Source organism: Peromyscus maniculatus, chromosome 6, assembly GCF_049852395.1.
Source record: "Peromyscus maniculatus bairdii isolate BWxNUB_F1_BW_parent chromosome 6, HU_Pman_BW_mat_3.1, whole genome shotgun sequence".
NCBI classification, from domain to species: domain Eukaryota; kingdom Metazoa; phylum Chordata; class Mammalia; order Rodentia; family Cricetidae; genus Peromyscus; species Peromyscus maniculatus.
In genome coordinates, this window is record NC_134857.1 from 56,157,737 (window position 1) to 56,184,794 (window position 27,058).

The following is a 27,058-nucleotide window of genomic DNA, read 5'->3' on the forward strand; positions in this document are numbered from 1 at the left end:
AGATGTAAATTGTTGTGAAAATGATTTGTTAAGGATTGAATCAATATAATACTAGTTTGTGGAAGCACAACAGTAAAAATCATTTCATGAGAGAAGTTTTACACATAAATGAATGTCTACATATTTTGCTCTGATCCGTGTGTGTATGTATGTGTGAGTATATATACATATATGTGTATATATATTTGGCTTTGAACTTTTTATGGATGAATATATGTTCTTTATGAATATATATGTACATATATATTCAATTGCTCAGACTATTTCTGACAAAATTATCTAATTACATCTATGTAAGTCATCAAAATGTTATCGGGATCTTTCAAACAAGTTGGAATTCATTAGATGTATCTTTATGCATTTGGCCAACAATGAAATAATAAATATTATTAGGAACAATGTAGCTCTCCCTGGTAATATAGTCTTGGTATTAAGATAACATTCATACATCTACTTCTCCTAATAAAAATTTACATCTGTAAGTTGCCATTTCTACCTTTAATTTTCTAGGCATTTAATAAGTTACAACATCAAACAATTTTAAGACAAATGAAAGCAACATTTTATTTTTTTAAATTATTATATTATTCCTGCATGAAAATGAATTAAGCGCCATTTCTGTACTTCAATAAGCAGAGCCCATGTTATTGTATATCTGCTTAATTCAAAACTATTTAATTTCAAGGTACTCACCTTGAATTAACTTCTAGTTGTTTACTGGAGAGCTGTGACTAAACTATACTTACTGGAAACCCTCATATATGAAGCACCTTATCAGTGAAGGCCAACTGCACTTACCTGGAACACTGCATGATTAATTCTTCCCCAAGCAGAGCAGGTGTGCCCTATGCTGTTATGTGATCAAGTTAATGATCAATGATGCAGTGTGAATGAATTAAGAAAGAGAACAGTAAGACTTAAAATTGTTAAGTGATATTATTGTTTAATTAGTTATTTCATTTCCTTTAAAAGTAGAAACAATCCGAGAAATGGTGACCGATACTGTAAATGTGATGGACTCTCATGGGACTCCAAGCCAGATTAAGAATTCAACCCATCACAAATACTTCAAAATGCTTGTGAGGAAAAGAAGAAAGCCAAATCACATCCACACCACAGCTGCCACAATTCATCACTTCTACACACTTGTCAGAGGCATTTCCTGTGTCTATGAGTCTCATTCTAATTTACTGGGGAAAAAAAAGTATAGATGTTGAAAATGTATTTTTATGTTTAACAAGAAAAAAACTAGATTAAAATTATTAGTTTACCAAATTCTGTTTTTTAAAAAAAAATCAAACCACTATTAACTGCAGGTAACTTGATAGAGAATATTGTGGTTACTTATATGTAATTTTAACATTCTACATGACTTCCTCTGCAATCCAGCCATCAATAAAAAACATATGCATAATTCAATGGGTTTTATCTCATTTTCATAGTTCCATTCAGTCATCTCAGTGGCAGGCAGGTATTAAATACATATATCATTCATTATGGCCTCCGAGAAATGGAAAATTTAGTGTGGTTTCACTGCAGCACACATGTCACTCTTGATCACCAAATTTAACAGTATTTCGGTTAAGTCCATGGGGAAGAAATAAAATGTACATACCATCTTAAAATAAATACATCTCTAAAATTTTTATCCTAAACTTTGGGCCTTGTTAATACCTTTCAGTGATTTAACAGGGTCAGGACTCAATAACAGACCTGAGAAGCATTATGACTAGGCCAAGCCATCATCTCCTAATTAGCTAGGTTTTACTTTTTCAGCACTAAAGATTGAACCAGGACTGTTATCCATGCTGACAAACAGCTCTCCCACTGACCTACATTTTAGTCTACCAAACAGTATTTTTTACTATAAAGGCATTCCCAAGTGTTTCTTTTTAAAATCTCGGGGTTTCTTCCAACATTATATTTTCTAACATAAAGTTTTTTTCTAGATTTAATGATGCTATAAACATTTTTCCAAACTAGAGCTGTTTAGTACATGAACAATACTTTCTAAAGTGTTCTACACATAAATACAGTCAAAATGTCTAAGACTATCAGCCAGTGTTCTTCCACCCATGCAGTAGCACCAGCAACCATAAATCACTCGCATCCTTAGCTACCAACTTATTGTGTCTGCCCATAATTCTGATCATATTGTGATTTATCCAAGAAACAACTAGTTCTTTCCCTGCCTTGAAAAGGAGTAGACAGCCACTCTGTCTTATTTAGACCATTCAGTGTGATTTCTCTATAGTGAACTTAAATTAAAGTAGTTCAAACAAAAATATGCATTGTCCTTTTTCTTCTGGAGGAAAAAGCAATAACCATGCTTCCACATTTAAGATGTTTTAGTCGTCAATAAAGTACTATTGTCCATAAAATATTACTGAACATCATTTAAATACTTTCGCAAATCTCTTCTTTTCAGATCTGCATTTTGCCCCTAGAGAATAGAAGAAATATGTGCATAATGAGACTTGAAATGCTTTTGTACAAATTTTAGCGTCATCTATAGCACGGAGCTAGCACTATAATCTCATCACTTTTCTTAGTATTTTATAGTTATTTTCAAATAAAATATACTTAATTCCAAACTTTAAAAACACAAAATATATACTATGTACTCATCAACAAAAAAACCTAGAAGTTAATTTTTCCACTTGATTGCAAATTAATCTCATTATTCTGTCAGTGTACATCATATATTTTAAGTGATAAGAGGAACATATTCTAAAAAGAAAAGAGTTACATTATATCTGGTATAGATGTACATATTACAAACAACTACTGAAAATCATAACACATCTCATTTTAATATGACAAGTTCCTTTCACTTTAGAAAAATGGTTCTTAAATAACTGCGTCTAAATGTTAATTTCAGAAACAGTTTATAATTTTCCAGTCTATTAGCATTTGACAGGCAAGACCCTGCTACTTGTTTAGCACAATTAGATGCTATAAAGTATGAAAGAATAGTAAGATGTAATAGCTAAATGCCATTCATTTTTCCTTTTGTGTATATTTTGTCAAATTATTAAAAGTGGTAACAGCAAAAGAAACTTTCAGAGCTTTAAAGCACCTATTGAATTTATCAACTGTACTTTGAGACAGCTCCTTTTAATTATATTTATGGAATAGGACATGAAGTTTATAATGGATGGAATTAGTATTCTATAAAGCATCGAGCATTGCAGACATAATAGTCTACAAAAAGAAAGTCTGTCTATATGGAACAGACTATATTACACTAATCTCTTCACAAAATCAGGAGTTAAAAATAAGGTTTGCCTATCAGAAGACTTTCTAAATTACACCTAAAAAAATAATAGCTCATTCAATCTCAGCATAATTAACCATCATGCTATTTGTGAATCCACTTGAGAAAGCTGAAAACAAGATGAAATTTTCCTGTGTACATGTGAACAAATTGTCTTGCCTCTCCCTCTATAACTGGAATGGAGAAATGGATGCATGCCCTCATGGATGTATAGACAAATGTATATGGAGAAACGAGCTGCCACAAAGGATTTGGTATCTTTATTAGTTTCCTTCACATCTTAATAACCCCTTAAATTTCTGGGAATGTGTCTCTGACTTAAGTTCACTGTACTATCATCAACCTATGACTCATAAATCATTATTCTGGTTTGAAATGATGGCTTATCCAATCAAGCATTCCATTCAGTGTAAAAATTCTCTGCAATCTCCCTGTGAGATGGTTTATTTCCATTTGAACATCTAAATGAATCCTTTATCTCAAAGTAATATTTTTTAAGTTTTAAAATTTTGCCTTGAAATATTTTCAAATTTACATGAATTTGCCTGTATAGTACAAAGATCTACTATCTGTATGTTCTCCTTTTCAGTTTCTCCAACTGTTACCATTTGCTACACTTGTACACTCCATATATCCTTGATCAATAGAAAAGATAGACAGATAGATAGATAGTAATTCAATGATAGAGTTAGGTACATGAGTGCATACACAGATGTCTTTATGTGTTTTGTATACACATATAATATTTTTGAATCATTTGAGGTCAAGTTGCAGCTTTCTATTTTGGTGATATTGGGTTCCCCAATATATCATGCACCCTAATAAATTTATCTGGGGTCAGAGAACAGAACAGCCACTAGACAGATATAGAGGCCAGAAAATGGTGGCACTCACACCTTTAATCCTATCACTTGGGAAGCAGAGATCCATCTGGATCTACGTGAGTTTAAAGCCACCCTGGAAACAGCCAGGCATGGTGACTCACACCTTTAATCCCAGGAAGTGAGCCTTTAATCCTAGGAAATGATGGCAGAAAGCAGAAAGTTATATAAGGCATGAAAACCAGGAACTAGCCTGGTTAAGCTTTTAGGCTGTAAGGAGCAGCAGTTCAGCTGAGACCCATTTGAATGAGGACACAGAGGTAATAGGATCAGCTGAGGAACTGGTGAGGTGAGGTAGCTGTAGCTTGTTCTGTTTTACTGATCTTCCAGCATTCACTCCAATACCTGGCCCTGGATTTGTTTTTATTAAGACCATTTAAGATTTGTGCTACATTCTATTACACAGAACGATTCCAGTACATATTATCTATATTCTGTAAAGAATATTTTTCAAATAAACACCTCAACACACACATACAGATAGACAGATAGGTGCTTCTGTGTGCACATGCCCACACACACAAAAAAAAACCAAAACCAAAAAAAACCCACCTCCTGTATCTTTGCCATATAGTACTACCATCCAATGAGAAGGTAAAGTCATATACATAAGAGTTATAATATCTGACTCACTAGTCACATACAGAAGTTAATTCTGTCAGAAAACCTTTCCACTCCACCCATTCCCAAACCAAATGTTTTCTCTAATGATGCTGGAAAAATCTATTATTAAATCCAATGTCACTAAATATATCCTGTAAAAAAGTGAACAGAGTGAGGATACAAATGCCTTAAACTTAGAAATAGGCAGAGCAGGGTTATAATTCCAACAATGATATTTAATCATTAGACAACATTAAAATAGATACATGTTAAAGAATTGCATATGAGATTTAAAATGTAAATAGATAGAATTTTTTGGTTGTTGATCACAATTATCCAATGCATTTTAATTATTTATTAGCATGTGTTATTGCTAGAGTTTTACAGCCCAGCTATTCCAAAGGCATCTTTAAAATATAAATATATCCAAATAAACTGAACCTGTGGAAATTAACATTAATTTTTCTGGAGGATACAATAAAAAATCACAATATTGGTTTCCTGGAGCATGATGTACATAAAGAAAAGTTTGTCCCAAGGAGAATCAGTAAATTGCAGAACTAAATATTTCCTATGGGCTCTTCGTGGACAGTGATGCTTTTATGAAGGTTCAGGCACTTGGCTTCTTTTCCAAGACTATTACCTGTTTGGCTATGATATGCTACTCCATTTTCAAATACAGAAGCAGATCACTCCCATCAATACCCCACTAAGGGCATAAGAAAAGGAACATAAATCTAAAATGATTGCTAGGAAATATTGATTATCCTGATTTGACTACTACATATTGTATATATGTGTTGAAATATTAACCTCACTGTGTACATCCACGTGTTCAATGGTCACATGTCAATCAAAATTACTTGAAAATACTTAATGACTTTTAAATGTTGACAACCCCAATTTGATTATTAATGTGTACTGAATTTTAACACTGTACACCATAAATTTGTACGCTAAAATTTTAAAGATATACATATTAAAAGAATATTTTTAAAGTATTTAAAAAGAACACAACATGCTGTTATTATCAATATCTAATTGTCAGTATCAAAATTGTTAAGGAAAAACACATTATAATGAGGGAGAACATTAAAACAGACAAATTTTATATGATTTTTAATGAATTTGTTAGTCTTTTATATATGCTAATGAAGATTTTATAATAAAACACATTGTAAATGTTTGGCTACAGGGGCAATTGCAGGGGCACCTAGGTAGAATACTTTCTTCTGAAATAGATAAGAACCAATCGTCAATCCTCCCCATTAAACCAATCTTTCTTCTATCCCTTCTTAGCTTATACAGACAACGGGACGATTCTGAGTACAAAGAGAACAAACACATAGTCTGAAGACAAAGGGTCTTGACATTTACATCGAAAGTAATGGAGGAAAGGAATCTGGATGCTTCTTGGCATTTTATGGGAGTGTTCCGTGTCACCGTGGTGTGTTTGTTTTTTGTTTGATCATAATTGCTTCTTATTTCTTTTTATCTTCACTTCACCACTTGTTTCTTGACACAGTTGCTTGTCTTGTCTTTCATGATCAAGAATTCCTTTGGGGAACAGGTTTTTCTCATCAAATACAGCTTTCAAAGCTACAAAATGATGAAGAACATGACATGAAAATTACATTTAGTAAGAGTCCCAGTTAAATGAAATAGCAGGGCGAAATCAATCAAGTTTTCTTTGTGTAAAAAACTAAGTTTCTAGGACCAAGAATGTACAGGAGAGATTCTTTTCTAAGCTTCTGCTCATTTTAGTTTTATTTGAATTTAACGCTCTCTGTCTCTGTCTCTGTCTCTGTCTCTCTGTCTCTGTCTCTGATTCTCTCTCTCTCTCTCTCTCTCTCTCTCACACACACACACACACACACACACACACACACACACACACACGCAAACACATGCACACACACAGCTTGTCCTACAGCTTTCTGTGTATGATGACAGAGATTGGTGATATAAGGGTGAGGACTAAATAAGCTGGTGTTTTCTGTTTCTGTTTTTAATCTACTTTACAGCCATCAAGGGCTTGTAAAAAGCCCAGAACAAATTATTCTGTATTGAAATAAGAGAATTAAAATAATCAAAACACAGTTTGACTGTCTGAATGACTAAACACATACATCTGCAATCACATCCTTACAAAACACTCTGATGTGCAGGGATCTGTAGCTTCAAAAAAAAAAAAAAAAGAAAGAAAGAAGCAAATTATTTCTATGGTTGGTGATACTGCACAGCAAGAAGTAGGAGGAAATTGTGCCATGTATTCAAGGAACTAATTTTGGCCTCCATTGTAACTCTGTCATTTAACCAGTGCGTACTGGAAGTACATTATACAAATGTTTTGTGCTAAGCCTATAGGAACTAACATGAATAACTCATAAGCTCTTCTTTGAACTAATTAAAAGCAGAAACAGTATGTATGCTGGTTGCACCATAAATAGCATAAACATTAGAATAGGGTGCTAACAGAAAGCAGGCTACACAAATCAGGTATAAATAAATGAAGAATGTAAAACAATATGTAAGGTCTAGGGTACAGCTTTAGGTAGTATTTATTTGATGAAGATGTGGAAATGCAGACAGGATTTTAGTTACCTATCATGAAGATGGAGATGAAGAAAGATTGACAACGGTGAACAGAAATGTCAGCTAGAAACAGTAAAGTATGCGCAAGGGCAGAAAAAGAGAAGCTACTTTCCAAGTAATGGGATAACTCAGCACAATAGAAGAGTAAAGGAGACAAAACAACATGGGGTGAAACTGAAGCTTGGCTAATGAGAATGTTAAATGTCCAGCCAAAGAATACTGAAAAAAAGAAAAAAAGGATACTAAATAACTTTATAATGTAGTAATATCTTAGGCAGGGAAGATGACTCAAAGGATAAAGGACTTGCTTTACAAACATGAAGATAGGAGTTTGAATTCCCAGAATGCACATAAAACCAAATGCAGTCTATAATGCATATACAATGCATGCTTATAACCCTGCTGTTCCTACAGTGAAAGGGGAGGCAGAGGCAGGAGAACACTCAGAAGCCTACAGTGAAAGGGGAGGGAGAGGCAGGAGAACACTCAGAAGCCAGTCCCATGTGTTCAGTGATAAGGTGAAAGGAGTGAATTGACATTGGAGCTGTCCTGTGACCTCCACATGTTTGCCTGTGCGTGCTCACACACACACACACACACACACACACACACACACACACACACACACACAGACACCCTACACCATCATATACTCCCCCACAAAAATTAAATGTAAAATAAAATATGGTAAATAAGATAAAAGCACAAAACAAAACAAGAAAAAGTAAACAATAATAAATAAAGTACTCCTTACTAGTAGTACAAACATGGCTATAAAACTCATTATCTTTCCCTTTCCAGCCTTTAAATTGGATAACAAGAAGAGAAACGAGGGGAAATTATTCTGCAAACAAAGACCATTGTCATAAAAAACTCAAAAGGAAAATGCAATCTGCAGCCTACAAAATATGACGAACACTGCCCCGTCGCTGAGACTGCAAAAGTTACCTGAGAAGAAAATTACACAATGGGGAGTCGAAGAAGGCCAGCACCAGCAGCACCAGCAGGGGCAGCTCAGAGAGAAGGAAAACAAGCCACAAAGCAAACCAACAAACAAAACACTCACAGGAACTGAGAGCACCCTAGAAATAGATGACAGTGGGACCCAGACAGCTGATCATCCGGGAAGAGAGAGACACTTGGTGCTCAACCTTTGTATGAGATGATAGAAGCAGGACTGCAATTGGAGGACATAGTTGTAAGAAAACATGAGCAACTTACTGACATTACTTAGGATTCTAAAAAAATGTTTAGCATCACTGTGATGAATTTCTGCCTCTATGTATGTTTGTACGTATGTTGACTAAACTCAAGCTACCAGTTAGTCCCTAGGAATTTGTTTTCCAGGTGCAAGTAATAGCGTTTCTAAATCTCTTAGGCGAATCCAACTTAATCAATTGGAAGACATAAAAGCAGTACTGAATCTTTCCTAAGAGAAAGAAAAAATTTCTCTGCCAAGAGTGTCCATCTTCCCTTATGACTGAGCTCTATGTATTTTGTGGTTGCTTTGGGCACCCCACACTGCCTCAAACCACCCCCTACTCAATATAGGACCATGCTGGTTCTAATTCCCCAATTCAGTTCCAACTAGTCTATTTGCCATGAGTCTATTGTTTACTATAGAATGGTTGCAAGAGATCATAAAGACAGACAGGTGAATTTTTCATGGTCCCTATGACTTGGGGCTGATGTCTGTTGAATAATCCTAACAAAGAAAGAAACTTTGTGTCCATCAAACGCATGGCTTATTTTAAAGTAGCTTGCTTGCATTGTACCCACTTAGGAACTTGAAGCACTGTCTTCAAGGCTACACAGTTTAAAATCTTGGAGAACAGTTTGCCCAGAAGGGTTAGCAAGAACCATTATTTGTTGGTTCATTGGTCACATAGATCTTGAAAGCTTCTGAGTGCGTCTCTTTAGACTTTCAAAGAACGAAACTCCCTACCTGGGCACCATAGTCTCACATGAAGTTATCCCTGACATGCTTATCAATCTGTTCTTGTACTAGACTTCTCAATTACCTCCAGATACAATAACGTTTGTTCTTCCCTTGACAAACATCAATTTTGCTTCCATCTCAATGGCTTTACAGTTCTGTGTACAGTGCTTGGACTATTCTGCCTCAATGCCTTTGTGGGTTCCATCTCTCAGAATTTGCCTGACATGCAAACCTGTGGGACTGCCCATCCAGTCAGGCTTCTTCTGGGTGCTTTGGGCACTGCATGGGATCTGTATAGGGATAGAGCCCCCTTCTGGATAATTTGGGTACTACATTACATTGCTTCATTTTCCTGCACAGCACTTAGTTACTACACAGGCTTTGATCCTCTCTGACTTATTTACTTATAATGTTAGCTTTCCTATTGCCGTGACAAATACTGAGAAAAAAACCTTAAGGAAGAGATCATCAATTTTGGTTCATCGGCTCCTTTGATCTTGGGTCTGTGGGAGGGAGTGCATAGTGGTTGGAGCATGTGGCCAAAGTTACTCACCTCAGTAGAAGAGCAGAGAGGAAGTGAACAGAAACAAGATATAACTCTCAAAGACATGTTCCTCCATCTCCCTAAAATTTCTACCACCTCCCCAAAATAGCTTCACCATCTGAGGACCAAACATTCAATACATCAAAAGAACACTTCATATTCAAGCCTCAAAACTTGTTTACTGCCTCTCTCCGCTAAAGGATAAATTCAATGAAGCAACTCAATCAAATGAGAGACATACTCCTACACATAAGTAAGAATACCCTCTGCATATGGGAGACAGTTGTGTAGCTGGGTCTATTTGAGGGGCCCCTGGCAGTGTGATCACAATCTATCCCTGGTGTATGAGCCGGCTTTCTAGATCCCATTACCTATGGCTGAACACCTTGCTCTCACCCTTAATAATGCGGGGAGGGGCTTAGTCCTGCCTCACCTGAATGTACCAGGCTTGGCTGTCTCTCCATGGGAGAACATACATTGTTGGAGTAGGGGATGGGGGGAGAAGTAGAGGGGGCAGGAAGAGGGATGAAAGGGGTATCTGTGGTTGGTATGTAAAATGAATAAAAAAAATTTAAAAATGAATAAATTTTAAAATAAAAATCTATTGTAATTAGGAACCATTTGCATTCATTTGATTTATATTCATTCAAATATATATATTTGTATATTACATATATACGTATATACTTGTTGAACTGATAAACAAGTAAAAGGGTGCTGCTCAGTGCTCACACTTTGCATCCTTACATTGTGAAGACTGGAGCAAAATAATAATGATAAAAGTGTAGGTGTTTGTAGTATACATGATTGTATGTTCATGTATTCAACCATAATGTCAGCCCTGAAAAATCAAATGTAGGGCCAGTTGAGATAGCATAGTGGGCCAAAACACTTGATTCCAAATAAAGGCCTGAGAATGACCATGGGGACCCACATGATAGAAGGAAAGAACAAACTACCACAGGTTGCCCTCTAACCTTTACATGTATCATGACATATACATGTTCTCTCTGTCTCTGCTTCTCTGTCTCTCTTTCTCTCTGTCTCTCTCTATATATCTACACACACACACACACACACACACACAGAGAGAGAGAGAGAGAGAGAGAGAGAGAGAGAGAGAGAGAGAGAGAGAGAGAGAGAGAGAAACATGTAATAAAATTAAAAGTAAAAAGTGGCATCTATGGGCTTGAGAGATGTCTCAGCACTTAAGGCCTCTTGATGCTCTTTCATAAGGACCTGAGTTCAGTTCCCAGTCCTGATCTTAGACATCTTACAACTGCCTGTAACACCAGCTCCAGGAGATCCAATGGCCTCTTCTGCCTTCTAAAGGCACATGACATACACACACAGAGAGACATAACCACACACATAAATAAGAATAAATCTTAGAATAAAAATCTATTGTTCTCAGGAGCCATTCACACTCATTCTTTCCTACTCAGAAAACTGTGGTGTTAACCCACTCACCACATCATTTCATAGTTGGCTGTCTGACAACATTTTCTATAATGACAACCACAAAGTATTTTTAAAGTGATGAAAATGAAGTATGTGCTGGTTGTGAAGAACTGAGAAACACTGTCACTAAAATAACATGATGTCCTGACTTACCAATGACAGAGTTGGTTTATTGGCTGCCATCTGGCCTTTCCCCCTTCCCCACTAACTGGCAACTTCATCAGACTGACAACAATAGCAAAATTTCTAAAGATGGCCTGAAAAATGTACGATTCTATGCAAACCGTGCATACCAACCAGCTGCAGATAATCTGTCATTTCGGAAAACCTCCCTCACCCATATTTCCAGCCGCATTCTAAATCTCACTCACAATTCTTGGTCTAAATCCAGTGTGCATGATGGACATGAGAATCACTTGTTAAAAATGCATTCTGACTCAACCAAGGCCAGGGACTGTGACTCGGCCTCTAACAATTATTCTCACCTTGTGATGTCCTGAATGAAACTCGTCCATCTAAGTTCTAGGTGAGCATTGTCAAAGCCCTGGTCAATTTCAGCCTGAATCAGGTTACAATTAGCTGGGAGGAGTGGAGGGAGGGGAAACTGTGGTCTCGATGTATTGTATAAAAAAAAAATCTATATTCAATTAAAAAAAACATAGCAACAGGCTCAAAAAGTGGAGATGGATTAAAGTGGCAATCATCACATGATTCTTAATAATGTCTATAGAGGTCATTATCTGTTTATCTTTTCCAGATATCTTTTTATTACGTTTTTATTTATTTTTGTGTACATATGCGTGTGTTTGGGTGGGCAGGTGCATGCATTCCACACTGTGCAATTGAAGGTCAGAGGACAATTTATGGAAGTCTGTCTCTGGTTCTGCCCTGTGTTTTCCAGGGATCAAACTCTGGTCATCAGGGTAAGCTTCAGGTGCCTTTTCCCACTGAGCCCCAGAATATCTTTTTCACATATTCAGATAATTTATAGACTACAAGTATCATTAGGTGTTTCTGAGTTTAATGATGGATTTACCTTATCAAAAAAAGCTATAGAATACTGTGAAGTATTTATATATAAAACTGATTTTGAATAAGAAATATATATATATATATATATATATATATATATATATATATATATATATATAATATCTGTACTGTAAAAGCCATAGAGAACAATCTTGTGCTTCCATGGAAAACTATTTTATCCTAAACACCCTTGAAGGTCGTCAGAATCAGGCTGAGTTCACTGGTCTTGAATTACTTTGCCTCTTTGTGAATTTGCAGGTGGATTGATTTATAGTATTACTCATGAAGTCATTTGTTAAAGGTTTTTTTTTTTTCCACCAGCGTATAGCACTGTTAGGGGATGGAATCTTTAGGAGATAGAGTCTAATGAAATGAAGTTAGGTCACTAGTAACTTGAACTACAAGCAGATATTTGAACTTCTGCCCTTCCTGACTTTCTTATTGGGTCCAGTTAACTAAAGTCTTCCCCCTGCCACATGCTTCCTGCCTTGATGCATTCCCTAGCCATAGGCTCAGAGCCACAAAGCTAAGTAGTCATGAGCTGAAACCTCTGAACCCATGAGCCAATATTATCTCCCTATGTTGAATGCCATCAAACATCACAGCATCAGGAAGCTGACCAGAGCAGATTAGTGATGGATATGTAATTCTCTTGTCTGGTAAAGATTGGACTGACTTCCTTCCTACCTTAAAGGTAGCAGTTTGGGTGGCTGTATCTAAGTTATGCTAAAGCTGATTTCCCTGTACAAATTATCCTTACTAATTATCAGTTCTTTTCTTTCCCTATCAAGCTACAACCATCTGAACTAACTTTTGCAATTATGCCAAACCCTCATCAACACCCAAAGACGTCACTAAAATCTTAATACAAATAGCCCAGACCCACCAAACTCTAGGTTGCTTTGTGAGAATCCATGTCCTAGGAGCTTCAGCCATCCAAAACCACTACCTCCCAAGTTGTGGTTCAAAAAGTGCTGTGGAATAATCTTTCTGTACATTATGAATACATATTACTCTCGTTGGTTAATAAAGAACTGACTGACGGGCAACCAAACAGGAAATATAAATGAGACAGCCAAACTGAGACTGCTGGAAGGAAGAAATGCAGAGTCGGTAGAGTCACCAGGAGATACAGAAGGAGCAAGACATGCTGGAGGACAGGTAAAGAAAGCCATGAGCTATGTGGCAATGCATACATTAATGGAAATGGGTTAATTGAAGTTGTAAAAGCTAGTTAGTAATAAGCTTGAGCTATCGGCCAAGCATTTATGATTTATATTAAGTCTCTTGTGGTTACTTGGAAGAAACTGCCTGGACACAGAAAAACTCACCTACAAAATGCTACGCCAACAAGGATTCCTGAGCGATTGCTGCTGAGATCTTGCTTCACTGCATCCAGAAGGCTTCTGGCCTCCTCTGGCTTGTTCAGCAGTAACTGACACTCATTCATCATCCACAAAACAGAACCTGACAACACTCATTTTACCTGATTCTGAGCTTCTGAAAAGCAGAAATAGGTAATAAATCCCATTGTTCTTTTGTGCTCCAGAAACAATTAATCACAAAAAAGCACCAACTGCTCTCATATTACTGAGACACAACCCTCTCTATCCTTCTTCATTGTTTTCAAAGACTCACAGATGTCTTCTTCATTTTTGCAAAAGCACAGGCCTCCTTTTAATCCTCTGAGTTGGTCCTCTTTAATGAGAGTCCTTCCCATTACAATAGCCTGAATAAAATCATCTCTTTAATCATCTCTTTAATTATTGTTTGTAATTTGTCTTGATGGGCCACAACAATAATAATAAAACCTACTTTACCTGAAGTGTTTCTGATGGAACACATTTTCTACAATGGGAGCTTTAAAGATTCAAAGAATAAGTATGAATGGTTCTTATGGTAAACCTGACCCTGTGCGCTGGCTCTAAGCACTATGAATACAGCATATAAAAGGGGGATTCCATGCTGTTTGAGAATCCACTGGGAACAACTTGGAAGCTAAAGATGTTTCAAGTTGAAAAAGAACTACAAAGAATACAAAAGGATATTAAAAGCCCAGTAGCTAAGACTGAAAAGCCAACAGGGGATTAGGCAGTGTTTGAAAGTGTCCCATGATCCAAAGTTATAGTTTATAACATTGAGAGTACCTGGGGAAAATGCTTCTTATAGTACAATTGCCAAATAATATTCACTATTGTTTCCATGTTTTATTCCATTTATAAATGGAAATGCTTCCCTAAATAATTATTACTTTATAATTTACTGGGGGTAATAACTCTGAGCCTAAAGACCTCATACTTATGTTCTCCAGAGGTCCATTTCTAAAGGCCCACATTGCTGTTCTGTCCACATATTGCAATTAAAATCAGCTGAGAAAAAGCTGAACTTTAAATTAATATTAAAATAAGTGTCTCTTAGCTGTGCTGCTACTCAGTCTCCACGCTTGCTCTTTCCCGCCTACCAAGGCCAGTTGTCTTCCTAGATGGCCGGCAGACACTTCCTCTCACCAAATCCTGAAAATGACATTCCCCTGACTTTGAACCATCTTCATCTGCATTTCCTCTCTCACTGGGGACCTTCTGCTTTGGCATAGTTATCCAACCTGAAATTTGATAGTCATATTTATATGTCTCTGATCAGGTCTGATCAGGACATGTGATCCTTCTCATTCAACACTTAACACTTTCAAATTAGTTATTTTCTAAGGTTTTCTTATTTTTTTAAATATTGTAATATAACATTTGATAAGTGATTGGGATGTGCTGTCATGTGCTGTAATTAACCCTCATAGCTTTACAAGATGGGTATCATTATCCGGATATGACAGATGAGAAAACTAATAATAAGAGATGTATTCCACACATATGCAAGTTCCTACTCAAAGGCAAAGTGAAGAAGCATGGAAGACAGATGGACTGCACACATCTCAACTATTAAACTAAGCTGCCTTCAACCTAGCCACATTATATCACCCTCCACACTGCTCCTAAAAAGTCTTCTAAAATAGGAATGTGATCAAGTAAGTTTCCTCTTTCTTTTTCAACAAGAATTTTGTTTCTGTGGAGGATCTGGTAGGCAGTGGACAGTTATCATTCTCATATAAAGCAAAAGAGAATGTAAGGTAAATGACAAATAATTCTCTTATAGTCATCAGAGGGCATGGGAAGAAAGCAAAGATGAACACATTAATTAAAGAGAAAAACAGCATGGACCTTTCCTAGATGATATGATATTCTTTACATCATATGTGGACATTTGTAGGAGACAGATTTGTACTGGGTATGATCAAACCTGAAATATCCCCAGCACTCAAGAAGATAAGAATTAGGCCTTTCAGGCCAGTCTGGGTTACATAGTTAGTTTAAGACCAGCTTGGGTTACAAAGCAAGACCCTGTCTTGAGGTGGAGGTGTATACTTTGCCTCAAATGTTCTGATAGCTCTGTAGGGAGTACAGAGAAATCCAGTGGCTTTAGCCAACATTCCCTTTTGCATTCTCTGAACACTGGTAGGGGTGGGAGACTATTCAGTAGACTGAAAAAGCAAAGAAATATACTGTCTTGCGAGATTTATAGGACAATTCTCCTCTATCTAAAAGGGCAGAAGTCTAACTCAGGCATTCTAAATCAAAAGTACCCTAAGTCCAGTAAAAACTGCACCTCAGAACTGCCTATCACAGTTCCTAGTTTTATTGACACAAGTTGACCATCATTCTCTTTACAGAACTAAATAGGCTTCACTTCAATATCTACAAAGATTTTACTATTTCTGTTGAATAACACATGACAAGACTTACAAGGAGGTCGTAAAGTGTGACCAATAACCAAGAGTAAAGCAGATAGCAGAAAAAGAGCCAAGGTTGCCCAGTGTGAGCAGATCAGAGCTGTAAAATTACTGTTGTAAACAACAGTCTGTCTCCATATTCCTGACCAGTTTGAATCCTTACGTTGGCTTCCATCAACAGACTGTGATTCAGAAACATAAGCTAAATAAACCCTTTCCTCCCTGAGTTACATTGGTCATCATGTTTCCACCCAGCCCCAGTAGATTCCACAGCTCACCCTGGAGGTTAACCTAGCTATCAAGCTTCCCCTAGGATCCTCTCTCTCTCTCTTTCTCTGACTTTCCTAATTCTTGGGTGCTAGGATTACAGGCTACAACTGTGCATACCCATCCAAACAGTTGGATTCTGGAGATCCAAAATCTAGTCTGTAGCAAATTCCCCTCAGACAGATTTCCCCAGTTCTTTTTTTTTTTTAAAGTTAGATAATCCTAATGAAAAATGACAGGACTACAGATTGGAAGGCCTATTCCATATACCTAAAGGCTTAAAGTTTATGATTATGTACTTCTAAGAGAAATGAGCAGAAAAAGCTCAAGAAAATAAGCAAATGAGTGCAAATTTAGAACAGAGGAAGTTTAAGAAAAGACCAGCAATGTGGTAACAGAAGATTGGAAAGTACAGCAATGAGACATGACAATTGTTCACGATGATAACTATAAAATATCTCCAAGTGTGGATATAAGAGAACAACTGCCTCCTACAACGGTATTGTTAAGAAGAATATTGAACCCTATGTCAGACTTTGGGAAAGTTTAGAGACTGTGGGTCTCAGATGACTGCCATGTAGCTCTGTTCCTTTCAGTACCGCACGTTGAAAAGACTCTGTTTCCATCGATTATTTGAAATGAGAGCCCCTACAGTGCCCAGATGCCTTCTCAGTTCCTCACCCAGTCTCAGGTTGTGTTGCCTGAATTCCCGCAAGGCTCCTTTTGTGGGAAAGATGTTTGTACAGATCTTATTCTCCAAATGCTCACAGACTGCAAAGGCTAGAAGAGTCTGAAAAATAGAGCAGTCCCGTGCACATGCTATTTGGAAATCCTCAGAGATCATTCCTTTGCATTTTTTCCAGTTACGCTTCCTTGTCCTCTCTTATTAGCCCGGCACTGCAGCTGGAGCCTCTGAGACAATGCACTTTAAGTAGCCGCTATTTATAGAGGCAAAGGAAAAACAGAGCCAGATTGCTAGAGACTCTCTTCTAAATCTTTAGAATCTCATGATGTTTCTATCTCTGGTATCAGTTTTGAAAATGAAGGTTATTTGGGAAGGAGAGGTACTCATCTACGACAGATTCATAGCATCCAAGGCAGTCTTCCTTCAGAACAGCGACACAATAGAAATATCCATTTCACATACTGCAGCCTGTTGGCTCTTCTTGCTGAGAGCACAGAGCTGTAAATCTTGACAAACCACGCTACACTTTGTTTCATGGCAACCTACAAGGCACATGTGTTGATTCTGTGCTATTCTACTGTATTTCATTTTCCTTTAATTGTACTGTATGAAGAAAGAGTGGAGATTGTAGGTACACTGAGAACTTACTTTCAGAGAGCAAAGGAAGCTCCGGAATTTGGGGCTCATCTTCCTCTGGCTCTTCCTTAAAGTATTTGTCAGGATTTAAAAGGAATTCAGGTTGCTTCACTTCAGGCAGCTCGTTCAACATTCTAAGGCTTAAGGACCTAAAGATGCCTTCAAATGGCAATTTAAGGGAAGGAAGAGAGGAAAAGGACAATGTCATTAACTCTTTGAAATGAGCTAATGCATTTCCAAATTTACTTTTTAAAATGTAACCTTCTTATCACTCAGTTGATGCAGCTGCAGTGATTACCACATCCTCTAAGCTCAGCTGAAAATAAACCCAGGGTCCTTTCTGTTCAAAGGACAAGGAGGAACCCAAGACTTCCTTTTCGTTCATTTTGCATTTTGTGTATTTTTCTACATTATTCTGTTGAAAATGCATGAGCTGGCTTTTTGGGGCCCACTACCTATGGTGGGAAACCTCCCACAGTCTTGAGGCAGGGGAAGGGGCCCAGACCTGTCTCAACTGAATGTACCAGCCTCTGCTGACTGCCCAAGGGAGGCCTTATCTTCTTGCAGGAGGGAATGGGGGATGGGTTGGGAGAAAGGCTGGAGGGGCAGGAGGAGGGAAGAGGGGGAATCTGTGATGGGTATGTAAAATGAATAAAAAAAATTCTTAGTAAAAAAAAAGAAAGAAAAGAAAATGAGTATTCTACAGTTTTGGAAAGGCTTCAATTTCTCTTTTATCTCCAAGAAAATTATATCCTTTGTGAAATGCAATACATTTTTCAGTGTTTTTTGAACAAAATATCTAAATTTTGAATTGACAGGTACTTTTTCATTCCACAGCAGCATTTTCTTTATTTTGCCCATGAAGAAGTAAAGGATTTATGCAAGCCACACATTAAAAGCCAAGTTTTGAATGAATTGAAAAAAGTTTTTGCTTCATGTGACAAGGGAATAATGAAAAAGAAATCAATAAATGCCAATAGAAGAAATGGTTTTATGTTCTGTGGCTGATAGTTCTGTGGAGGCAGGAACTGCGGTTCTACTATCATACTGTACTCGCTCTACAAGGCCGACCCTAAGCCCGTGGTTCTTGAACTTTATTATGCATCAGAATCAACACAAAGAGAGCTAAGTAAACCATGGGTCACCATGTACCACCTGGCTTCTGATTTATTCATTTTTTTTGAGGAAGGGAAAGAGGATGCATGTAGTAGGGTTTACATTTTTAACCTGTTCCATGATGCTGATGGTGCTAGACCTACACTCTTTGAGAGCCAGGGTGCTGAGCAGTCAACACCATTTGTTGTGCATGCTAGAAACCTTGTGTGCTATTTAGTAGGCCCAAGCCTTACCCTCCTCCTTCATCAGATGAGGACCATAGGATTACTCGTTATATTTATTAAGGAAAAATGAACATTCCTGCTGGACAATACAGCTCTTTGTCCCATTCACACTGTTCTATAAAATGTCATTCTCTACTGTGTCAATAGCAATTACTTACCGGCTGATTTTTGTATAATTTCACGATGGCAAGGTTTATGTGTTTTTTTCTTATAGATATTTCTCTTCTTATATTCCAGACTGAAATTTATTTCTTCTGATGATCTGACACTGGAAGAAAATAATTAAAATATAATAATAATTAAAAGGATAGACAGAGACTTTCTGGCTATGGTGATATAACTTATGTTTGCAAAAAGCATATCTCTTCCTGTGTTTGTAAGTAGAGATAGGGACATTTGCTTAAATTAATGAAGCCTTGCCTTGAATAAAATGCCCCGCCCTAGACGTTAGTAGAGTAGAGAGAATACAAAGGAAAGAAAGAATCTTCTGTAGCTGTGAAGTCAGGGGAATATGATACAAAAAAACAAAACAAAAAAACCTCACAGAAACACATTCACACTTCCTTTGCCTTGTGCTTAGGTGACAAGACCCCAGAAAAGCAAGTATTGTTGTCATCTGTCAGCATCTCTTAAACCATGGCTCCTCTCTTATAGTATCCAAAAGCCAAAAATGATCAGTAATTTTTAAGTTTCCATATATACCTATAAGAAAACACTAAAAGAGCTGGAATGCACACAGAATCTCCTGTAAATGGAAGGTGGAGAGCTGTGCTGGCTAACCTTGGTTGCCAACTTGACTACATCTGCAGTCAACTAAAACCCAAGCAGCTGCCACACCTGTGAAAACTGTTATCGATTGGGTCATTGGATATGTGAAGCCCTACCTTAAATCTAGGCCACACTTTCTGTTGGTATCCAATATAAAAGGATATGGGAGAAGGAGGTGTTTGTATTTTGCCTGCTTGCTCTCATTTTCAGTGGCAAATTTATCTATTCTGCTGCTGAGGCATTCCTTTACTGGGGTTTGACCTAATTCTTTGTTTTACAGTGTTCACTGAAGACCAGCAGCTCTCAAGGAAACATCCGAGACTCCATCATCAGACTGGAACTCCTGAGACATCCAACCTCATGGTCTGAACAACTACTGGATTCTTGACCTTTCTGCAGGGAGACAGCCATTGTTGGACTATCAAGACCACAGCTGATAAGCCACTCTAATAATTTACACACACACACACACACACACACACACACACACACACACACACACACACACACACAAGTTCTATCCCTTAGAGAACTCTGACTACTATAAGAGGAGAAATGTTTTATATCACTGTACAACACTGGCAGAGAAGAGAAAATGATCTTCAGATGCTTAACACTAACTATTATAGATGCCTAGCTTAACAGATAAAACTTCTGATTCCAAGTCCCTCTGAGTGTGTAAGGAGCACCAGATTTGGAAATGCCCACCTTCCTCAAGTCATGTGGAATGATGAGAATTTGCTGACCTACTACTCTGCATCCTTTCCCCATATCTTCTAGCCTTTCATGGTTGGCATTTTCCCACCTGATAATTTTTATTCCCAATTCTGTTACAGATTTTGTAACTATAGAATGATGAGATAATTCTTAAACCCACAGTCTCAGTTTTCTTTCTATATAAAGAAAACTCTGTGGTTGTCTTTGGTTTTTGGAACTGGGGGGGGGGGGGCTTTCGTGATTGTTCATGCAGACGCCCACAGAGAACAGGGTAAGTGTCGGCTCTCCCTGACACTTGAGACTACACTCTCCATATGTAGTGCTTGGAAACAAGCTCCAGTCTTCTACAACACTAGCAAATGCTTTTCCCACTGAGCTATCTTTCCTACCTTCTTGCTCTCGTTTTGAAAGAGGTCCAATGGCTTGAAGTTCCACGAAGTATCTAATGATACTATTCAACAAATGTCAATTTATTGCCTTTCTTCATCTATTCTATTTTACAGTATCTCACAAACTCAGCTTGGAGTATCAATACAAGTAAAGTCAATCTGTGTATCACCTTCAATGTTACTATCAGATGCAATTTACATAATTTAAGAATTTATTGACTGATTTTTTTTTTTTTACTCATTAATAAACTTTTCACTCTAGAAAGTATTTTTAGGTTTATAGAAAAGTCATGACAATGGCACAGAATTCTGGGACAGCCCTCACTCATTTTGTTTTCCTTTTTTGGATGTTTTACATTAATACTTACTACATTTTTAAGATAGCAATATTAGGACCTGGAAAGCTAGCTCAGTCATTTAGAGTTCTGACTGCTCATGAAGAGGACTGGTATTGAGTTTCCAGCACCCGTATGCCAGCTCACTACTCTAAAAAGAAATTTCCAAAAGAAACTCAGGATAAATGGCTATCTGTGGTGCCTATTAGTATATCAAAGTGGATGCTGGCCTCCAGGATTTCTCATTATCACATCACCTGTGGCTTCTCTCAGGTCTTCTAACCCTGTCCCCTACCCTAAACTTCTCCGCCCATGGCCTTCCCTTTACCAAGCTTCTCATTCCTATGTAACACTGTCTTTTCAGCTATGCATTCTCTTTGTGCTCTCTCTCTCTCTCTCTCTGTGTGTGTGTGTGTGTGTGTCTCTCTCTGTCTCTCTCTGTCTCTCTGTCTCTCTGTCTCTCTCTCTGTCTCTCTCTGTGTGTGTGTGTGTGTGTGTGTGTGTATGTAGCACGTGCGTCCTCTTCCCACCCCTCCTCTCAAGTCTTGTCTGCTGGCCCTGTTCAATGTACTACTTTCTCTCCATGGCCTGAACTCTTCCAGATGCCTCTGGAGATACTCTTCCTCAGATCTACAATAGAAATGTTCCCTTCAGTCCTACCTTGATGCCAGCATGGCCTCACTTTATACATGCTGAAACCTGGGAGAACCTGGGCAGCAAGACAAACAGTGAACCAGATGTTTCCTGGCCATTGCCTGACTCCCTACCTTCCTGGCCTTTGACTGGCATTTCAACCTTCCTGAGTCCCAACAAACAGGCACCCTACTTTGAACTGTGAAGTAGTTACAGAAGAGATTATGTTATTATTATCAACAAAAAGGCTGGAATGTCAGGTCCAAAAGAAATGGGATGAACAGCTAACTGTGGTACCTATTAGCATACCAAACACATCCTGGCCTCAAGGCTCTCTCAGAATCACAAACACCTCCTACAGAGTTCATACTGGCATCATACCTCTTCTTAGCTCTTCTCACTCAAGCCCCTACCCTAAGTTTCTGCAGCTCATGGGCTTCCCTTTCCCCTAGCTTCTCATTTCTCTATAACCCTGCTATTTTGGCCATGCGACCTCTTGGTCTTCATCTTCCTTTCTTGGCACCTTCTCTCTTGTCTCTGTCTCTTGGTCATCTCTTCTCTTCCTCTCTTCATCTCATGGCCTGTTTTAGTCTGCTGGCCATATTCGGTGTACTATTTTCTCTTCCTGATCTAGACTCTTCCAGATGCCTCTGGATGGACTCTTCCTTATGTTTATAATAAAACCCTTCCTCTCAACCATACCTTGGAGTGGACATGTCTACACTTTATACAACTATCACCTGTAACTCCAGTTCTAGGAAATCTGATACCTCCTGGCCCCCATGGGCTGCTATTGGTACATGGTGCACATGAACTTAGGAAAAGACACAGGCACTTACAAATACAGAAAGGAAATTTTAAGAAATTATTTTAGAAGTCAATATTAGCACCTAATTAACCAAACTCTAAATTTTATTAGTGTTATTAGTGTTGCTTTTCCTTAATGTCCTTTTTCTGTAATGTCAAAATTCTAAGTATCTGAATCCTGAGCCTTCTCTAGCCTATGACACTTTCTCATATTTACTGTTTATCACAATCTTGACAGTTTTAAGGAGCACTTGCCATGTTTTTAGTAGACTAACCCTTAATTTGAACCTGAGTGGCTTTTTTCATGTGGTTACACTGTAGTTATTGGTCATTGGGAGGAAGGCAACAAGGGTGAAGCATTGTCTTGATTACATTCTACCAGATATACATTGTCACCTGACTGCTGCTATTCACCTTTATCACCTGGGGAATATTATGTTGTCAAATTCACACTAATAACAAGCTTTCTTTACTCACTGTAATATAATTTTTCTTTAGAAGCAAGTTACCAAACAACCCATACTTTAGGAGAGGTGAGGCAAAAACTTGGGTGCTATTTCTTGAGTGTTCCTGTATCTATGAGAGATCCCTTTGGAATCACACACTTTCTAAGAGAGCTCTGCTCTCTGAAAATAAACTTTGGGAGATGTAAAGTTTTTTTCCCAGCAAAACTGGATTTGTTTTCCTCACAATAGGCCATTGCCTATAAAAAGTAGCATATTATCGGGACTGGAAAGGTGGCTCAGCTGCTAATAGCACATATTATTCTTGCAGGGAACCCCAGTTTGGTCCCCAGTACCCATGTTGGGTAGCTAACAACTGCCTGTAACTCCAGCTCCAGGAGAACACAGTACCTTTGGCCTCTGTCACACCTATATGCATCATCACAAAACTAAACACAGACACACACATAAGGAAAAATAATAAAAATAAATATTTTCCAAACTAGCATATTATTTAGCCACTTCTGGGTTTCACACACTAAATCTAGCATTTTAAGACTGCAAAGAAATCTGCAACAATAGGAATTTGGTAGTGAATATATGGAAGGTAGGCTGCCACATAGGCAAGCTTTGTAACTAGTGGATTAATAATACAATTTCACTAGAAAAGTATCATATACATAAATTGACTGCAAAAGCAATCAAAAGGAAGGTCTCACTTCTGAATAATTAATGCCAGACTTTGACTTTCCTCAAAGTATTATGACTTCTTACCCTTATTGAACTGTTTTTGCATCCTCATTGGGTATAATTTAAATTAACTATCTTTTGTAGGAAACAAAATGTCTCATGCAGAGATAGACAGAAGCAGGCAAAAAATAAAAGAACTTTCCAGGATTATAGTATATTGATTAACTTACTTAAATGATTACATATAGAATAGGATTAGGCTAATAAACCTTGAATGCAAAGGGCATCTCTATGTAAAGCTAGATTGCAAAATCATCTACATACCCTAAGGCCAAGAACCTGTTGTTTGCTTTCCACTGATATCTACCATTCAGAAGAGTGGTTATCATGAAAATATACTGAGAACTAGAAAGGGGTGAATATTCCTAAGAGAAGGAGCACAGATAAAAATAATGAAGCAGAGGATTACAAGAAAAGGCTTAAATAAATTTTTTTGTGTTTTTTTTTTCTTCAAAAAGGCTTTACACTGTAATGTCGGAGGGGGCGCTATGGCTTCAACCGACAGGACATCAATTTCTCTCTGCTCTGGATGTAGACAGGAAGTGTAATAATTGTGACAAAAGCTCCAGAGTCCTACTAGGCATAAAAACAAAATAAAGGGTAGTGGCTCTGCTATAGGAAGTGCTTCATAAGATACTGGGTGACTGGAGAGCAATTCGTCATCATTTTAATCTGATACATGCTGGGCAAGTATCATAGCATAATGGGAAAGTTTTAGCTCAGCAACTAGAATGTCTGTTTGAATCCTGTGGGTAGATATTTGATTCTCTCTTCCCAACTCCCCCAGATGTGAAATGAGAATTAAAGTAACAGGAGACCACTTCCCAAATATAACACAGGTAGCACAGTCACTAGGAGCAACAACTAATAAATGGGACCTTCTGAAACTGAGAAGCTTCTGTAAGGCAAAGGACATTGTCAATAATAAGACAAAAACAGCAGCCTACAGAATGGGAAAAGATCTTTACCAACCCCATATCTGACAGAGGGTTGATCTCCAAAATATATAAAGAACTCATGAAACTAGACATCAAAATACCAAACTGTCCAAATAAAAATGGAGTACAGAGCTAAACAGAGAATTCTCAGTAGAAGAATCTCAAATGGCAGAAAGACATTTAACAAAATGTTCAACATCCTTAGCCATCAGGGAAAGGCAAATCAAAATGACTCTGAGATACAATCTTACATCTGTCAGAATGACTAAGACCAAAATCACTGATGACAACTTATGCTGGAGAGGATGTGGAGAAAGAGGAACACTCTTCCACTGCTTTGGGGAGTGCAATCTTGTACAGACACTCTAGGAATCAATATGGTGGTATCTCAGAAAACTGGGAATCAACCTACCTCAAGACCCAGCAATACCAGTCTTGGGCATATACCCAAAAGATGCTGAACTACACTACAAAGACATTTGCTCAAGTATGTTCATAGGAACATTATTGGTAATAGCCACAACTTGGAAACAGCCAAGATGTCCTTCAACCAAAGAATGGATAAAGAAAATGTGGCACATATACACAGTGGAGTACTACTCAGCGGTAAAAACCAGTATTATCATGAAATTTGCAGGCAAATGGATAGAACTAGAAAAAAAATCATCCTGAGTGAGGTAACCAAGACCCAGAAAAACAAATACCATATGTACTCACTTATAAGTAAATAATAGACACAAAGCAAATTTGTGTCTACATTCCACAACCCCAGAGAAGCTAGGTAAAGAGAAGGACCCTAAAAAGGATGTGCATGGATCATCCTAGGAATGGGAAAGAGTTAAGATCTACTTGGTAAACTGGGAGGGGGAAATAGTGGAGAGGTGATGGGGGGTGGGAACATGAAGGTTCCAGATGACCAAATTGGGAGAGGGACAGAAAGAAAAAGCTATGAAAGAGATATCTTGGCAGAATGGAACACTAAGGGGAAGGGGAGAAATCTGGAGCTAGGAAAATCCCCAGGAACTCACAAGGATGTCCCCAGCCAAGACTCAGAGCAATGGTGGAGAGGGTGTTTGAACTAGCCTTCCCCTATACTCAGATTGGTGTCTACCCTAATCGTCATCATAGAGTCTACATCTAGTGACTGATGGAAGCAGATACTGAGACCCACAATCAAGCACTTGGCCAAACTCCTGGAGTTCAGTTGAAGAGGGAGGAAAGGGATTATAGAAGCAAGAGGTGGGGAGGGTCAGGTATATGATGGGAAAAACCAAAAAGATAGCTGACTCAAGCTAGTGGGAGCTCATAGACTCTGGGCTGACAGCTGGGGAGCCTGCATGGGACCACACTAGGCCCTCTGAATGTGGGTGACCATTGTGTGGCTTGATGTGTTTGTGGATCCCCTGGCAATGGGACTAGGACTTATCCCAGGTACAAGAACTGGCTTTTTAGAGCCCATTCTCTATGGTGCAATGCCTTACTCAGCTGTGGTGCAGCGGGGAGGGGCTTGGTCCTGCCCTAGTTTGATCTGCCAGCCTGTGTTGACTACTCAAGGGAGGTCTTACCCTCTATGAGGAGGGGATGGGGGGAGGTGGGGGGAGTTGGAGAAGGGGAGGGAGGGAGAACAGGGGTTGGTATGTAAAATGAAAAAAAATAATAAAAAAATTGAAAAAAAGAGAAATAAAATAACATCCCTCACCTGGAAGTATAGTGAGAATTAATGACTTAAGTAGAAAAAAGAGCTGAAAATCATCTTAATGATTCATGATAAGAGCTCAATGAATGTGGGTTATTATATTATTCAACAACACAATATGATTTTATGCTAAGAAGAGAGTTCCACACCACTTTCTAGCATGGTCTAGTACTCTTGGTAATTCTCAGAAAGATCAGACAAAACATCAAGAAATATGACTCACTCCCCAAATGATAGCATACTCCTTTAGGGTTTTGAAGACTTAAATTTCAAAAATTAATAGGTCTTTATGTTTCATATTTGAGTATATGATAATTATCACCACAGATTGTTGGCAAAAGCTGGCTGTCAGTCATTGGAGACTTTTATGTCAGATGATTACTAACTTAAAATAGAACGTTAATATTTTTATATGTTTTTCTTTAAGTCTATTGATTTTCTAATTTACTTTCTAACTTGACATCTATTGCCAAAATAATTAGGTAATCAATAGCGATACAATTTTAAATGTCAACTACTTACTAATAATGATAGAGCACAG

The 27,058-nt window shown here is 37.8% G+C and overlaps 1 protein-coding gene across 2 annotated transcripts in view; it reads right to left on the reverse strand.

Moving 5' to 3' along the window:
* Nucleotides 1-4,691: 4,691 nt before the first annotated feature.
* The window catches only part of Wdr49 (WD repeat domain 49), a 152,221-nt gene continuing 129,854 nt past the window's right edge, over nt 4,692-27,058 (reverse strand). For both annotated transcript variants that reach the window (XM_015990193.3, XM_076574269.1), the window contains exons 16-18: nt 19,200-19,309; nt 17,714-17,860; nt 4,692-6,360 (exon numbers count right to left, since the gene is read on the reverse strand). In XM_015990193.3, coding sequence (XP_015845679.2) covers nt 6,230-6,360; nt 17,714-17,860; nt 19,200-19,309 — 388 coding nt within the window. In that variant the 3' untranslated portion in view covers nt 4,692-6,229. The remainder of the gene's footprint in view (nt 6,361-17,713; nt 17,861-19,199; nt 19,310-27,058) is intronic.